Source organism: Heterodontus francisci, chromosome 23, assembly GCF_036365525.1.
Source record: "Heterodontus francisci isolate sHetFra1 chromosome 23, sHetFra1.hap1, whole genome shotgun sequence".
Lineage (NCBI taxonomy): Eukaryota > Metazoa > Chordata > Chondrichthyes > Heterodontiformes > Heterodontidae > Heterodontus > Heterodontus francisci.
The window spans coordinates 55,679,943-55,696,015 of record NC_090393.1 but is presented as its reverse complement, the minus strand read 5'-3'; the positions used below and the strand labels follow the sequence as shown (position 1 = coordinate 55,696,015).

Sequence of the window (16,073 nt, the reverse complement as noted above, 5' to 3'; positions counted from 1 at the left end):
TGACAAAAAATGTTTCTCTCTGACCCTGTCCACTTGAGTCAATGGGCCCTGCATTTCTGCAAAGGTTCTCCCAATTTGCTGCTGTAAATTTGGATGGAGATCAGCAAATCCGGCAGAAGTGGCATTAACAGTGTTACGAAAGTGCTTCTAGATTTTTTTGTTAAGTATGTTTTTGAGGACTTATATTTAAATTTTGGAGATGGATTTGTGGAGAAGACTGAAGATTTCATGGGAACTGGACTTTGTTGTTGACAGTTCATTGAAAGGACACTTGATTGAAAGCACTTATTGGAAGAATCAAGGAGTGCTAAAAACAACCTCGACTGGAGACCACCTGTCACCAATTAAGATAAATAAACAAAAGGAAGCATAGACTGAGGGTAGATGTTTACAGAGAAGTGACAAGTCAAGATTTACAGGGGTCAGGAGGCTTGACTCTTGAGATATTGTTTTTGGTTTCACTTTGGACAGTGTTGGGGTGTGAACTGTTTTGAAGGCAGTTGAGAAAACCAGCCAAGAGAGCAGTCATCATCAGCACCCTCTTCCATACCTTTCAAGAACTTCCTGAAAATCAAGTGTATTAAATAGAGAAACTGATGCTACGTTTCTCCTGAAAAGCCTGCCAGAAACCTTTGATGTCACATTTTTCCTGGAAAGTCTGCCAAACTGATCTTCAACATCACCCTGAAAAGAACTGTTCTGGCAAGATCCCAGTGACAGCCGTCCATGCATATTTGGGACGTCAAACCAAAAAGGGAAAACTGACATCTTGCCATATCTTTTTTTATTCATTCATGTGATGTGGATGTCACGGGCTAGGCCAGCATTAATTGTCCATCCCTTTTTGCCCTTGAGGTTGGTAGTGAGCTGCCTTCTTGAACTGCAGCAGTCCATGTGAGGTAGGTACACCCACAGTGCTGTTAGGAAGAGAGTTCCAGGATTTTTACCCAGCGACAGTGAAGGAACAACAATATAGTTCCAAGTCAGGATCGTGTATGACTTGGAAGGGAACTTGCAGGTGGTGGCGTTCCCATGCATTTGCTGCCCTTGTCCCTCTAGTTGATAGAGGTTGCGGGTTTGGAAGGTGCTGTCTAAGGAGCCTTGGTGCGTTGCTGTAGTGTATCTTGTAGATGATACACACTGCTGCCACTGTGTGTCGGTAGTGGAGGGAGTGAATGTTTGTAGATGTGGAACCAATCAAGCTGGCTCCTTTGTCTTGGATGGTGTCAAGCTTCTTGAGTGTTGTTGGAGTCGCACCCATCCAAGCAAGTGGAGAGTATTCCATCACACTCCTGACTTGTGCCTAGTAGATGGTGGACAGGCTCTGGGGAGTCAGGAGACGTGTTACTCGCCGCAGGATTTCTAGACTCTGACTTGCCCTTGTAGCCACAGTATTTATATGGCTACTCCGGTTCAATTTCTGGTCAATGGTAACCCCTAGGATGTTGATAGTGAGGGATTCAGCGATTGTAATGCCATTGAATGTCATAGGGATATGGTTAGATTCTCTCTCGTTGGAAATGGTCATTGCCTGGCATTTGTGTGGTGTGAATGTTACTTGCCACTTATCAGTCCAAGCCTGGATATTGTCCAGGTCTTGCTGCATTTCTACATGGACTGCTTCAGTATCTGAAGAGTCGCGAATGGTGCTGAACATTGAGCAATCATCAGCGAACATCCCCACTTCTGACCATTGATGAAACAGCTGAAGATGGTTGGGCCTAGGCCACCACCCTGAGGAAGTCTTGCAGTGATGTCCTGGCGCTTAGATGATTAACCTCCAACAACCACAACCATTTTCCTTTGTGCTAGGTATGACTCCAACCAGCGGAGAATTTTCCTCCGATTCCCATTGACTTCAGTTTTGCTAGGGCTCCTTGATGCCATACTCTGTCAAATGCTGCCTTAATGTCAAGAGCAGTCACTCTCACCTCGAGTTCAGCTCTTTTGTCCATGTTTGAACCAAGGTTGTAATGAGGTCGGGAGCTGAATGGCCATGGCGAAACCCAAACTGAGCAGGTTTTTGCTAAGCAAGTGCTGCTTGACAGCACAGTCGATGACTCCTTCCATCACTTTCCTAATGATTGAGAGTAGACTGATGGGGCGGTAATTGGCCGGGTTGGACCTGTCCTGCTTTTTGTGTACAGGACATACCTGGCTAATTTTCCACATTGCTAGGTAGATGCCAGTGTTGTAGCTGTACTGGAACAGCTTGGCTAAGGGCGCGGCAAGTTCGGGAGCACAGGTCTTTAGTACTATTGCCGGAATATTGTCAGGACCCATAGCCTTTGCAGTATCCAGTGCCTTCAGTTGTTTCTTGATATCACGTGAAGTGAATTGAATTGGCTGAATTCTGGCATCTGTGATGCTGGGGACTTCAGGGGGAGGCCAAGATGGATCATCAACTTGGCACTTCAAACTAAAGATTGTTGCAAATGCTTCAGCCTTATCTTTAGCACTGATGTGCTGGGCTCCCCCATCATTGAGGATGGGGATATTTGTGGAGCCGCCACCTCCAGTTAATTGTTTAATTGTCCACCACCATTTACAGTAGGATGTGGTAGGACTGCAGAGCTTAGATCTGTATCGCATGCTGCTTATGCAGTTTGGCACGCAGGTAGTCCTGTATTGTAGCTTCACCAGGTTGACACCTCATTTTGAGGTATGCCTGGTGCTGCTCCTGGCGTGCCCTCCTGAACTCTTCATTGAACCAGGGTTGGTCTGCTGGCTTGATGATAATGGTTGAGTGGGGAATATGCTGGGCCATGAGGATACACATTGTGGTTGAGTACAATTCTGCTGCTCCTGATGGCCCACAGTACCTCATGGATGCCCAACATTGCATTGCTAGATCTGTTCAAAATCTATCCTATATAGCACCGTGGTAGTGCCACACAACACAATGGAGGGTATCCTCAATGTGAAGGCGGGACTTTGTCTCCAGAAGGTCTGTGCGGTGGTCACTCCTACCAATACTGTCATGGACAGATGCATCTTCAGCAGGCAGATTGGTGAGGATGAGGTTGAGTATGTTTTTCCCTCTTGTTGGTACCCTCACCACCTGCCGCATACCCAGTCTAGCAGCTATGTCCTTTAGGGCTTGATCAGTAGTGGTGCTCCCGAGCCACTCTTGGTGAAGGACATTGAAGTACCCCACTCAGCATACATTCTGCGTCCTTGCCACCTTCAGTGCTTCTGCCAAGTGGATATCAACCTGGAGGAGTACTGATTCATCACCTGAGGGAGGGCAGTAGGTTGTAATCAGCAGGGGGTTTCCTTGTCCCTTTGACCTGATATCATGAGACCTCATGGGGTCCAGAATCGATGTTGAGGACTGCCAGAGCAAGAATTTGCAAGTATTTGACCAAAGTCTCCTTTTTTTGTCTTTTTTTTTGTAACAGAGCTCAAACGAGGAAGTCTCTCTTTTCTGGTTAACCGGTGTGTGTTTGTGTACGTGAGAGGCTAAGGTAAAAAGGGACCTTTCATATTTCAATGTGTGTAAATGATTTGCTTCATTACTGGTTAAGTCTTTTGTTATAATAAACAGATAATGTTGTTTACTAAAGAAACCTGGTTGTTGTATTTTATCCTGAGATAACAAAAGTCTGTGATTGACCGTATCAGTAACTGGGTACACATTTAAATATATTTGACCTGTGGAGAAATGGAACTAGAAAAAACAGTGCATTCCTTCTACCTCGGTCATAACATTTAATTGGGGGCTCTGTGTGGGATAACCCAACGCCAATGACGTACAATTACAAGTGTGATAATTATATTTGAAAAGCAGAAATAAAGCAGGTTTCTTGTGCATGATAGTAAAGTTTACACTACCAAAATGTCTGTCAGTTGCTGTGACCTTTCTGGGGCAGGAGGATGTATCCCTCAGTGATTTGAGAAACTTAACCAAGGCTAGGCAAAAGGATTTGGCAGAATTGTTGGTGTTAGAGTTAAAACCAGGAGCTCAGAAAGCAGACATGATTACAGTAATCGCACAGCATTTGCAATTTGAAGGCGGCAAACCACGTGGTAGTACAGTTGAATTAGCTAAAATCCAGTTGCAGATGAGGTAGCTGGAACTTGACAGAAATAGAATTGAAAAACTTAAGTTTGAATTTCAGAGAAAGTGAAAGAGAAGGAAGGGAATTCGAATTTAAAAAGATGGAACTAAGACAAAAGGATGGTCTTGACTCCAGTGAAAATTATAGTGGGGGAAGATCTGACTCTAGCCCAGGATCCAGTGGAGAGTTGTTTAAATTTGTACACACCCTCCTGAAATTTGAGGAAAGGAACACAGAGGCATTTTTCATTTCGTTTGAAAAGATAGCCAGACAGATGAAGTGGCTGAAGGAAAGCAGGTTGATTGGTAGGGCTCATGAAGTTTATGCCATGCTTTCTGAGGAGGCTTCTGCAGATTGAGATGGCAAAAAAGGCGATTCTCACTGCTTACGAATTGGTCCCTGAAACTTACCGGCAGAAATTTCGGAAACTCCGGAGACAACCTGGGCAGACTTAAATAGAATTTGAGACGGTAAAGCAAATTAATTTTGATTGTTGGATACGGGTACTAAAGGTAGAGGCCACATATGAGAACCTTAGGGAACTAATTCTCCTGGAAGAATTTAAAAATTCACTCCCTCCGTTAGTAAGAACCCATGTACAGAACCAGAAGGTTCCCAGACAGCAGAAATTGCTGATGCTTACGAGCTAGTTAACGAGCCCAAACCCAAGCAGCATACAAGGTGGAAGGGTGAAAGGAAGGCAAGTAGCTGGGGGACAAGGGACAGCTGGGAATGCCCCAGGATCTCCTCCACAGGCCAGAAAGGAAGATGCTGAGGGTGGAAGTGAGGTCCGCAAGCCTAAATGTTACCATTGCCACAAGACGGGACAATTTTGTGTAGAATGCTAGAAGTTGCATGTAAACCCATGGGACTTATCAGTACGACATATCGGGCTGGAGCTCTGGCTGCAGCTGTAAGGCCAATTACAAAAACCGCAGTGTGTGCCTGGGGATGTGAATAAGGTACCTGAGAGTTATCAGGAATTCTTGTCCAAAGGAAAACTAACTCCTTAGCCCTCAAGTGAGGCAGGTAAACTTATACTTAGGGATACAGGAGCCACCCAAACTCTTTTGCTGGGGAAAGGCATAACTTTTCCACCAGAGAGCGCACTGAATGCCAAGGTTTTAGTGAATGATATTGGTGGGGAGTATAAACCCGTACCTTTGTATTGGGTGTACCTAAAGTGTGACCTAATGTCTGGAACGGTAACTGTAGCAGTTGTCCATAGTTTGCTGGTAGACAGAGTTGACCAGCTCCTGGGAAATGATTTGGCCGGAGTGAAGTTTGTAGCTTCTCCAGTAGTCATGAAAAAACTGAGTGAAGTTAAAGAGACAGAAGTTGCAGGAAAAGGTTCAGGCATTTTTTCTTCATGTGCAGTGACCCAAGCAATGGCTAAACAAGTTTATTTGGCGGAGATAAAGTTGGCACCAGATAGCCGAATATCTGAAACCTTGTTTGGGGATTTGGATAAGCCAAAGGAAATGTTCAATAAATCGTCTGATCAAGGCTCAGCAATCCTATCCACTGTTAAATAAAGTGGCACAATCATCTCGAATTGAAGCGGAGGCAAAAGGAGTTCCGTAAGGATACTACATTAAAAATGGGATTCTGATGAGGAAGTGGAGACCTCCTCACAGACCTGCGGACAAAGAATGGATGGTGGTTCACCAGAAAGTGGTATTGCCGGGAAATATTAAATAGAGCGCATGAAATGCCTATCGCGGGACATGTGGGGATGCGGAAGACCCAATCACGTATAAGTCGACATTTTTACTGGCTAGGTCTTTCCAAGGCTGTGATGCAGTTTTGTAAAACGTGCCATGTGCGCCAGATTGTGGGAAAACCGCAACCTGCCATAAAAAACTGGTACCTGTAATTCCCATACCAGTTTTTAGGGAATCATTTAGTAGGGTGTTGGACCTTTACCAAAAACTAGTGGGACACCAATATATACACTTGTGGATCTGGCTACTCGGTGCCAAGAAGCCATTCCCTCGAGAACAATTTCTGAGAAGGTAGTAGTAGAGAAGTTAACCCAGTTCTTCACTAGGTATGGATTACAGACACAGATTCAGTCCGATCAAGGTTCCAATTTGATGTCCAAAATTTTTCAGGAAGTTATGGGTATAACACTGTTAAAGTCTTCAGTACACCCACTGACACAAGGGGCTTTAGAAAGGTAACATCAGATCCTCAAAATGATGATCAGGGCATATGGTCATGAATATCCTCATGATTGGGATAAAGGGCTAAAATTTCTTTTATTTGCCACTAGGGATTCACCTAATGCGTCTACTGGTTTTAGTCCTTTTGAATTAGTTTATGGACATAAGATATGAGGTCCTCTAAAACTAATTAAAGAAAGGTTTTTAGAACAGAGGGACGAATCTTCTATGTTAGATTATGTATCTGTGTTCCAGGAACGCTCACGATAGCCTGCAAAGTGGCTCAGGAACACATTAAAGCTTCCTAAACAACCATGAAGAAATAGGCAGACAAGCATGCCAAGACCTGAACACTTCAACCAGGGGATCAGGTGTTAGTATTGCTGTCTTTACAGGGTGAATCGCTGAAAGCAAGGTTCAGTGGTCCATATAAAGTGGTCAGACGAATTGGTAAAGTAAATTATTTGATTGACACCCCAGATCGCCGGAAAAAGAATCGGCTATGTCATATCAATATGTTGAAACAATATCGCCGAGAGGAGGATAAGCAAGCACAGGTACGTCAGGTAGTAAGGACAGTGAAGGATGAAAGGGATAGTGAGGATGAGGCAGATGGAGGCCTAGACAATTCCTCAATTGAACCTCCTACTATCCAGTTAGCTAATACTGAATTGCTAGGGAGATTGGATCTAGGCTTTCATATTTAGATGCAGAACAATAAGACCTAACAAGGTTACTCACAGCAGTTAAAAGAGTCTGTAGGGACAAGTCAGGATGTACAACCGTAGCCATATATGATGTGGATATAAGGGAATCCTTTCCTATAAAACAGCATCCTTATTGCTTAAGTCCAGAGAAACAGGCCCAGGTCAAAGCAGAAATCCAATACATGCTGGGAAACCACCTAATTGAACCCAGTCAAAGCACCTGGAGTTCCCCAGTGGTGTTTGTGCCTAAATCTGACGCTTCAACTAGATTCTGCAAAGATTACAGAAACGTTAATGCAGTAACAAAGGCAGACTCTTACCCAATACCTCGCTTGGAAGACTGTATCGACAGATTGGGCAATGCCACATTTCTTACAAAAATAGATTTGTTAAAGGGATACCAGTATCCCTTTAGGTTCCTTTAACACCCTGAGCTAAAGTAGTATTGGCCTTTGTCACACCAGATGGTCTTTTCCAATGCTTGGTGATGCCATTCGGGCTTAAAAAATGCCCCAGTCGCTTTTCAGAGACTAATGAACCAAGTGGTAGCCAGTGTTAGTAACTGTGTGGTTTACCTTGACGATATGCTGGTATACAGTGACACTTGGAAGGTCCATTTGGAACAACTAGAAACTCTGTTTAGAAAATTACCATCATATTACTGTTTTAATGATAAGCTTTACCAAAAGTGAATTTGTAAAACCCAGAGTAATCTACCTTGGGCATATAGTAGGGTAAGGACAAGTGTTGCCAAGAACAACAAAAGTACAAGCATTCGTGGAGTTCCCTACCCCTAGGACTAAGTGAGAAATCTTGAGGTTCTTGGGGATGTGTGGTTTCTACCAAATTTTAGTACTACAGCTTCTCCATTGACAGATTTGCTACAAAAAAAAAGAAAACCAAGGTAGTGTGGTCAGGGGAGTGGCAAGCATCTTGAGGCTGAAAGCCATTTTGATTAATGAGCCAGTGTTGGCTGCTCCAAATTTCACTAAGCCCTTCAAGGTAGCAATTGATGCCAGTGACCTGGGGGTCAGTGCAGTCCTGTTACAAGACGATGAATCAGGCATAGAAAGGCCAGTGGGATACTTTTCCAAAAAGCTAAAATCAACACCAAAAAAGATATTCAACAGTGGAAAAAGAAACCTTAGGCTTATTACTAGTTCTTCAGCATTTTGAGGTCTATGTCCACCACGACTGCAGAGAGATACTGGTATATACTGATCATACCCTAGCCTTTGTGGAAAAATTTAAAAAGCAGAATGCCAGACTATTCCAATGGAGTTTACTATTGAAACCTTATCACTTATGCTCATTGCAAGGAAAATTCATGACATTGCGGATGCTTTGTCTAGGATTTAACTTTGCTTTGAGTTATCTGAGTGCAAAGATGCTACAAAGCAGAACTGTATTAGCTACAGGTACAGAGTGAATGAGTGACTGTGAAAATGGGTTTTAAAATATTTTTCATCTTCTGTTTTTTATCCCACTCAGTAATGAAACGCATTTAAAAATGGCTTTTCATTCCTCCAACAATGGAGGTATTATGAAAGTGCTTTTTATTTTTAAGTATATGTTTTTGAGGACTTATTTAAATTATGGAGATGGATTTATGGAGAAGGCTGAAGATTTCATAGAAACTGGACTGCTTTGTTGTTGACAGATCGTTGAAAGGACTCTTGACTGAAAACACTTAATGGAAGAATCCAGGAGTGATAAAAACAACCTCTACTGGAGACCACCTGTCACCAATTAAGATAAATAAACAACAGGAACCTTAGACTAAGGGGAGATGTTTACAGAGTAGTGACAGGTCAAGATTTATAGGTATTAGGAGGCTTGACTCTTGATATTGTTTTTGGTTTCACTTTGGACATGGTGTTGGGGTGTGAACTGTTTTGAAGGTAGTTGTAGAAAACCAGCCGAGAGAGCAGTCACCATCAGCATCCTCTTCCATCTCTTTGAGAACTTCCTGAGAACCAAGTGCAAGAGAGAAACTGATGCTGCATTTCTCTGGAAAAGCCTGCCAGAAACCCCTGTTGCCGCATTTTTCCTGAAAAGCCTGCCAAACTGATCTTCAACATCACCTGAAAAGAACTGTTCTAGAAAGATCCCAGTGACAGCCATCTGCGCTGGGACACCAAACCAAAAAAGGGACAACTGACATCTTTCCACATCTTCTCTTCTTTTCTTCAAGAATTAGCAAGTATTTAGCCAAAGTATTCTTTTAATGTCTTTCTTTTTTTTTGTAACAGTGCTCTAAAGAGAAAATCTCTATTTTTCAGTTAACCTGTGTGTGTGTCTGTGTGAGAGAGAGAGAGAGAGAGAGAGAGAGAGAGAGAGAGAGAGAGAGAGAGAGAGAGAGAGAGAGAGAGAGAGAGAGAGAGAGAGAGAGAGAGAGAGAGAGAGAGAGAGAGAGAGGTGCTAAGGTAAAAAGGGAACTTTCATATTTCAATCTGTGTGTTAATGCTTTGCTTCATTACTGGTTAAGTCTTGTTTTATAATAAACTGTTAAACAACAAAATTATTAAAGAAAGCTAGTTGGTGTATTTTATTCTGGGATAAAAATAGAGTGTATGATTGACCCTATCGGGAACTGGGTACACATTTAAATATATGTTGTGACCTGTGGAGAAGTGGAACTACAAAAAACATGCACTCCTCCCGCCTCGGTCGTAACAACAGCTATTCACAACATTTGTCCAGGAGTTCTGCCGATCTGCAAAAATACAGCATCAGCTTGGTATGATGCCCACAGATCATTGTATTCTACCTCCTCCCATCTGCCAACCTGATTTCCAAGTGACAATCTTTGCCCGTGCCCTTTTTAAATTAGTTCTCTAACTAACTCCCAATCCAAACTGAATATATAATAATCTCTCACCCATAATCTCCATTTCAAGTCAGTCTTGGACACCTCCCTGACCATCATCTTCAAACTAAGAGTATCACAGCAATCACAGATGTAAAATTAGCATTTGCAAGAACCTGCAGTTAAATAAAATGAATATGCTGGTGTTTTATTTATTGAACACAGATCTTTACTGCAACATAGTCTCATGACACTTCCTGTTAATATTGGTCACAAATCAACATTATTCTGATTACCATATGCAAGACAGAAGTTGTACAAAACCCACCTAGTTCCTACAAAAGTGAATTCAGGTTAACCAGTAGTGTTAAGATCCTGAGAAAACTGCTTCCAGTTGGGTTAGCATAAATCCTGCAAAGCAAGGAGGAGCCGACATGCTCTCATAGGCCCTATTGCACCATATCCCAACTATATGGCAGCTTGAGATACCAGGATGGCCAAGTCCCACTATTTCTCTTTTCCATCACTTAGGGGAAGATACCATTCAGCTGGTGGATTCTTCCTCATCTCCCAGACTGGAAATTGCCTCTTTTGTTCTTCTAACCTCTTCTTCTCACTCTCGCATAAAACTTTCTGTAAATTTAAAACAAGCTTTGTTAGACCCACATTAGCAGTATCTTCTGGCTGAAAGCTAAAACTTGTGTGGAAAGAAGCCCACTGAGGCACTGAATAGAAGATAAACTATTGTAGGGAGCGCAACAAAACAAAAAACAGAATACATGGTTCCTAGCTGGAGTACAGTTCCTTGAGCATCTTCTAGTATCTTGCCCAAGCATCCATTATTATCTGTGCATCTCATCGCTGGCAGCAGGGTATTTCTACATGGGGTGAAAAAAATCATGGCCCAAACCAATCCTCAGCCATTGTCCAAACTCATACACATCCAGCAGGGATTGACAGGGAGATCAGAAGCAGGAACTGTTGCTGTTTATCCTTCCCTACCCCAAGGTTAAAAGAAGCCAATTGTACCAACTGCTAGTCCAATCTCAAATCAAGTAGTTCAGTACAGGGATCAAACTTGGGACCTTCCTGATCCAATTGGGATTGATGCAGTAAGAGTAACAATATAAGTATATTTTATTCTGATTCAAAATGCTTTGTGATTACCCTGCAAAATATTTCCCTAATTGTATTGAATTGCTGGACAGGAACTTTTCACAAAGTTGTAAGATAACTGCAGGGGTTCAGGGGACACACCATGGCAGCAAAGTATATGCAGTTCATCATCTGAAATCCAAACAGTTAGATTTATATGTGGTTTCTGTTCCCCTACCGGTCATTATACCTCACTCTTGGTATTCTGCTGCCAGGCATTTGTCTAATTAATGCTGACAGTTCTCAGCTTACCGCCATCTTGGTGACATTTGAGTTTTGCAATGTGATTTAGTTCAATGAGGCAACATATTCCAAAGAGAATGTGATCATCTCCATTCATTCTTATCCTAATGACCCTCACTTACATTTCTTATCCTGCATTTTCTTTTTAAGTGCACTATCAATTGCTTTTGCTGATTGTATGATCCATATACTCACTGTGGGATGAAAACCTCCAAAGTCACTCACTTCACTAAAGCTTTAACTTTGTACTTGTATCCAACTCTTTACCCCCTTTTCAGCCTCGCAACCCTGTTCCACCATTCAGTTAGATCATGGTTGATCTGTTCCTCAACTCCATTTATCTGCCATTTTTCCATATCCAAGGATACCCTGACCTAACTAAAATTTATTGATTTCAATTTACCCAGTATCCACAGCCACTTTGGGAAACAGTTTCACATCTCCAGTACCTTTTATGTGGAAAAACTGCTTCATGATTTCACTCCTAAAATGTGCAAGCTCTAATTTTAGGATTATGCCTTCTTGTTCTGGATACACACCAGAGGAAATAAAGTCTTTGTATTTACATTATTGAATCCCTTTATCATTTTGAAGACCTGTTAATTCTCAACATTTTAAACTCAAGGGACTACAAACCAAGTTTACGTAATTTGTGATAATTTAACCTTTTGAGCCCTGGTATCATTCTGAGAGTAGGGTAGTTCTCCAAGTGGCTTGGTTTGGTGAATATTAATTCTTCAAACAGAAGCACATTATCTGGTCATTTATCCAGTTGTTGTATGTGAGACCTTGCTATGTGCAAATTGGCTGCTGTGTTTTCCTATATTACAACAGTGACCTCAAGGGCAGTTAGGGATGGGCAACAAATGCTGGCCTTACCAGCGACACCCACATTCCATGAAATGAATTTTTAAAAATTCAAAAGTATTTTGTTGGCTGTAAGCTTTGGGATATCCTGAAGGATGCCAAATGAATGCAGGTTTGTTTATTATTTCTTTACGAACATGTTATTTCTGTTTCTTAGAATCATAGAATGGTTACAGCAAAGGCGGCCATTCGGTCTGTCATGTCATGCTAGCTCTCTGCAAGAACAACTCACCTAGTCCCCCTTCCCCACCTTTTCCCCATAGCCCTGCAAATGTTTTCTCTTCAGATAATTATCCAATTCCCTTTTAAAAGCCACGAATGAATTTTCCTCCACCACACTCTCAAGTGGTGCATTTCAGATCCTAACCAGTCGCTGTGTAAAAAAAAGTTTCTCCTCATGTCACTGTTGCTTCTTTTGCCAGTCACCTTAAATCAACGTCCTCTGGTTCTGGATCCTTCTGCCTGTGGGAACAGTTTCTCCCTATCTACTCTGTCCAGACTCCTCATGATTATGAGCATCTCTTTCAAATTCCCCCTTAATCTTCACTTCTCCAAGGAGAACAGCCCCAGCTTCTCAAACCTATTCACAAATTGAAGTTCCTCATCCCTGGAACCATTCTCGTGAATCTTTTCTGCACCTTCTCTAATGCCTTCAGCTCCTTCCTAAAGTATGGTGCCCAGAACTGGACACAGTACTCTAGTAGAGGCCAAACCAGTGTTTTATACTTCCTTGATCTTGCACTCTTTGCCCCTATTTATAAAGCCCAGGATTCTGTATGCTTTATTAACCACTTTCTCAACCTGCCCTGCCACCTTCAGTGATGTGTGCATATATACCCCAGGTCCCTCTGCTTGGCACCCTTTTTAGAATTCTACTTTAATTTATATTGCCTGTCCTCGTTCTTCCTACCAAAGTGAATCACTTCACACTTCTCTGCATTAAATTTCATGTATACTAATCAAATAATTCTTCTACATCAACAGCAGTTTCCTTTGGGTAGCTGGAACAACCTTTTGGCAGTTAGTACAAGGATTCCTGATAGCTGCTGGGATCCCCTGCCCCAACAGTCCCAAACTAGAGAGACAAATAGTCAATCATGATTCCCATTTCATGTGCATTTGGACATCAAGGGACAAGGTTAGCCTCGGCTGTGATGCCTCCCTTGGAAACACTCGTTGTTAAAGTTTAAACATTAAAAATGGTTACTTCAACTTAGAGCGCTGCTGCTGTTTGTACATCTATATCCAGCACAAGTCACTGCCTTCAGAAGAGGGGAGAAATGTCAGAATAACCTAAAGAACACAACAGGGATTTAAATAAGAAAATGAAAAGCATGTTTTCGAAAGTTATCAGGGTGCTATTTGGCTAAATCCAGATGTACTACACACGTAATATACAACGTATTTTCACAAATCTTACCTTAGCTTCGTCAGACTTGTGTTTTTCCCATTCCTTGCAACTGTTGTAATCTTTTTTCCACTGCCTACACGAGGGCAACTCTCCATATGTGTAGTAGTGATGAAAGAGATTCCCCAAACTCTGGCAGTGCTTCCACTCACTCCAGTAATCATCACACTTCCGAGGAGGCTGTAAGGACACGGTGGGTAGTTACCGGTCAGGGGACGTTGACAGAACACAGACATTGCGAAAACAGCCTATGTCGTGGAGCAAGAATGCTGCCTGCCTTTTCCCCCTGCTGTAAACCACTATTTAAGGCTTTTGCTCACCCCCAAGAACCAGAGGTCATACCGTCTGTATGAATGCAGAGCGGAGCTGTACTGAATGCAGAAGTGCATCATGCCTGCACCGTACTGCCTGTGTAAATTTACGCAGTCTTAACCTCAGAAATAAAACAGCCGCGCATCTACAAAAGAGATTTATTCCGACGATTTTTCAAAAAAAAATTAAATGCGGCAACTCAGCAACACACACACAGCAGAATCCAATAGGCTGTCCGAACACAGTGAGATGTTCACCATTGCTAACATTATTTGGTTCATCTGACTCTCGAATTTCATCCTGTCCAGTTTCAGTGACTAAAACCTAAAGCAGGTCGATTTTCAACCAGTTGTGAGCACACTTTGGATTCACTCCTGTAACTCGTCATATGGGGAACTCAGCTCCTTTAATCTTTGCACTGAATGTTCATCAATAAAACAAGCATCGAACTCTCTCCTCTTTCCTGTATAACAGAATGTAAACCTACGGTCTATTCTGCTACCTGACGTTGTCCTATCCACAATGCAGGGCCTCACTCACCCTCCACAACTCCCCATCCGCCATCCTTCCACTTCCACCAGTTTGGCTACAGCCTTCTGAAAGACATCGCCCACGGCCAATCACTGTGGAGCCTCGATCACTTTTCCGCGCCCCTCCTCCTAATATAGCCAATCAGCGCTCAGGCTTTCTGAGCGTCTCCCCTCTGACAAGGAACTTCACCAATCAGCGTTAAATAAATCGTCACATTAACATTCATAGCCAATCACTGCAGATGGGGCGGGGATTCTTCAATTGGGACATCGCTGCAATCCATTCCGAACAGTAGAACTGCTGAGCTCCGCCGCAATGAAGATTGGAAGGGATAGTTACTGGAACTTGCTCTTTGGCAACATTCTTGCTCCGCGACATAGGCTGTTTTCGCAATGTCTGTGTTCTGTCAACGTCCCCTGACCGGTAACTGCCAACCGTGTCCTTACAGCCTACTCAGATGTGCGATGATTACTGCAGTGAGTGGAAGCACTGCCAGAGTTTGGGGAATTTCTTTCATCACGACTACACATGCGGAGAGTTGTTCTCTTGTAAACAGTGGACAAAAAATTACAATAGTTGCAGGGAATGGGAAAAACACATCTGACGAAGCTAAGGTGAGATTTGTGAAAATAAGTTGTATATTCACTGTAGTTTTATATAGACTAGATTTAGCTTCAGTTTCAATCTGACGGCAGCAGAAAGGCTGCGGAGTTTTTTTTAATCTTTGGGTAAGAAATGTTTTACGGGTTTTGTTGCTCATGGGATTGGGCTAGAGTTCATGAGAGAGCAGATGGCACTGCCTCCATGGGACAAAACCCCTATGTCAGGCAATTGGCCCCCTCGCTGTCACACTGTCCTCCCATCTTCTGTCAGCCAGCCTGTAAATTTATGATATCAGTCCTATGTCACGTCTGCTAGCTCTGGGATTATCAACTCTGTGTCACGACTGCTCGCTCTGTGATTATCAGCCCTGTGTCACGACTGCTCGCTCTGTGATTATCAGTCCTGTGTCACGACTGCTCGCTCTGTGATTATCAGCCCTGTGTCACGACTGCTCGCTCTGTGATTATCAGCCCTGTGTCACGACTGCTCGCTCTGTGATTATCAGCCCTGTGTCACGACTGTTCGCTCTGTGATTATCAGCCCTGTGTCACGACTGTTCGCTCTGTGATTATCAGCCCTGTGTCACGACTGCTCGCTCTGTGATTATCAGCCCTGTGTCACGACTGTTCGCTCTGGGATTATCAACTCTGTGTCACGACTGCTCGCTCTGGGATTATCAGCCCTGTGTCATGACTGCTCGCTCTGGGATTATCAGCCCTGTGTCACGACTGCTCTCTCTGTGATTATCAGCCCTGTGTCACGACTGCTCTCTCTGGGATTATCAGACCTGTGTCACGACTGCTCTCTCTGGGATTATCAGCCCTGTGTCACGACTGTTCGCTCTGTGATTATTAACTCTGTGTCACGACTGTTCGCTCTGTGATTATCAGCCCTGTGTCACGACTGTTCGCTCTGTGATTATCAGCCCTGTGTCACGACTGTTCGCTCTGTGATTATCAGCCCTGTGTCACGACTGTTCGCTCTGTGATTATCAGCCCTGTGTCACGACTGTTCGCTCTGTGATTATCAGCCCTGTGTCACGACTGTTCGCTCTGTGATTATCAGCCCTGTGTCACGACTGTTCGCTCTGTGATTATCAGCCCTGTGTCACGACTGTTCGCTCTGTGATTATCAGCCCTGTGTCACGACTGCTCGCTCAGTGATTATCAGCCCTGTGTCACGACTGTTCGCTCTGGGATTATCAGCCCTGTG

General features: G+C 43.2%; 1 protein-coding gene across 2 annotated transcripts; it reads right to left on the bottom strand.

Moving 5' to 3' along the window:
• Window positions 1-9,934: 9,934 nt before the first annotated feature.
• On the bottom strand, window positions 9,935-14,372 carry c23h22orf39 (chromosome 23 C22orf39 homolog). 2 transcript variants are annotated; one of them, XM_068055340.1, is made up of 3 exons: window positions 14,268-14,372; window positions 13,428-13,595; window positions 9,935-10,375 (listed from the first exon to the last, which is right to left on the bottom strand). In XM_068055340.1, exons 1-3 carry the CDS (start codon window positions 14,289-14,291, stop codon window positions 10,250-10,252), a joined length of 318 nt encoding a protein of 105 aa, XP_067911441.1. In that variant the 5' UTR covers window positions 14,292-14,372; the 3' UTR covers window positions 9,935-10,249. The 2 variants fall into 2 exon arrangements, with proteins under 2 accessions (XP_067911441.1, XP_067911440.1); XM_068055339.1 differs by lacking the exon at window positions 14,268-14,372 and adding an exon at window positions 13,985-14,203.
• Between the last annotated feature and the right edge of the window lie 1,701 nt (window positions 14,373-16,073).

Bases quoted from the DNA above. Each gene is read 5' to 3' on its own strand.
- c23h22orf39 (XM_068055339.1), bottom strand. From the start codon at position 14,026: ATGAAATTCGAGAGTCAGATGAACCAAATAATGTTAGCAATG. The intron at 13,596-13,984 runs GTGAACATCTCA...GTGTCCTTACAG, and splicing joins ACCAAATAATGTTAGCAATG to CCTCCTCGGAAGTGTGATGA. The intron at 10,376-13,427 runs GTAAGATTTGTG...TTAAATTTACAG, and splicing joins ACAAGTCTGACGAAGCTAAG to AAAGTTTTATGCGAGAGTGA.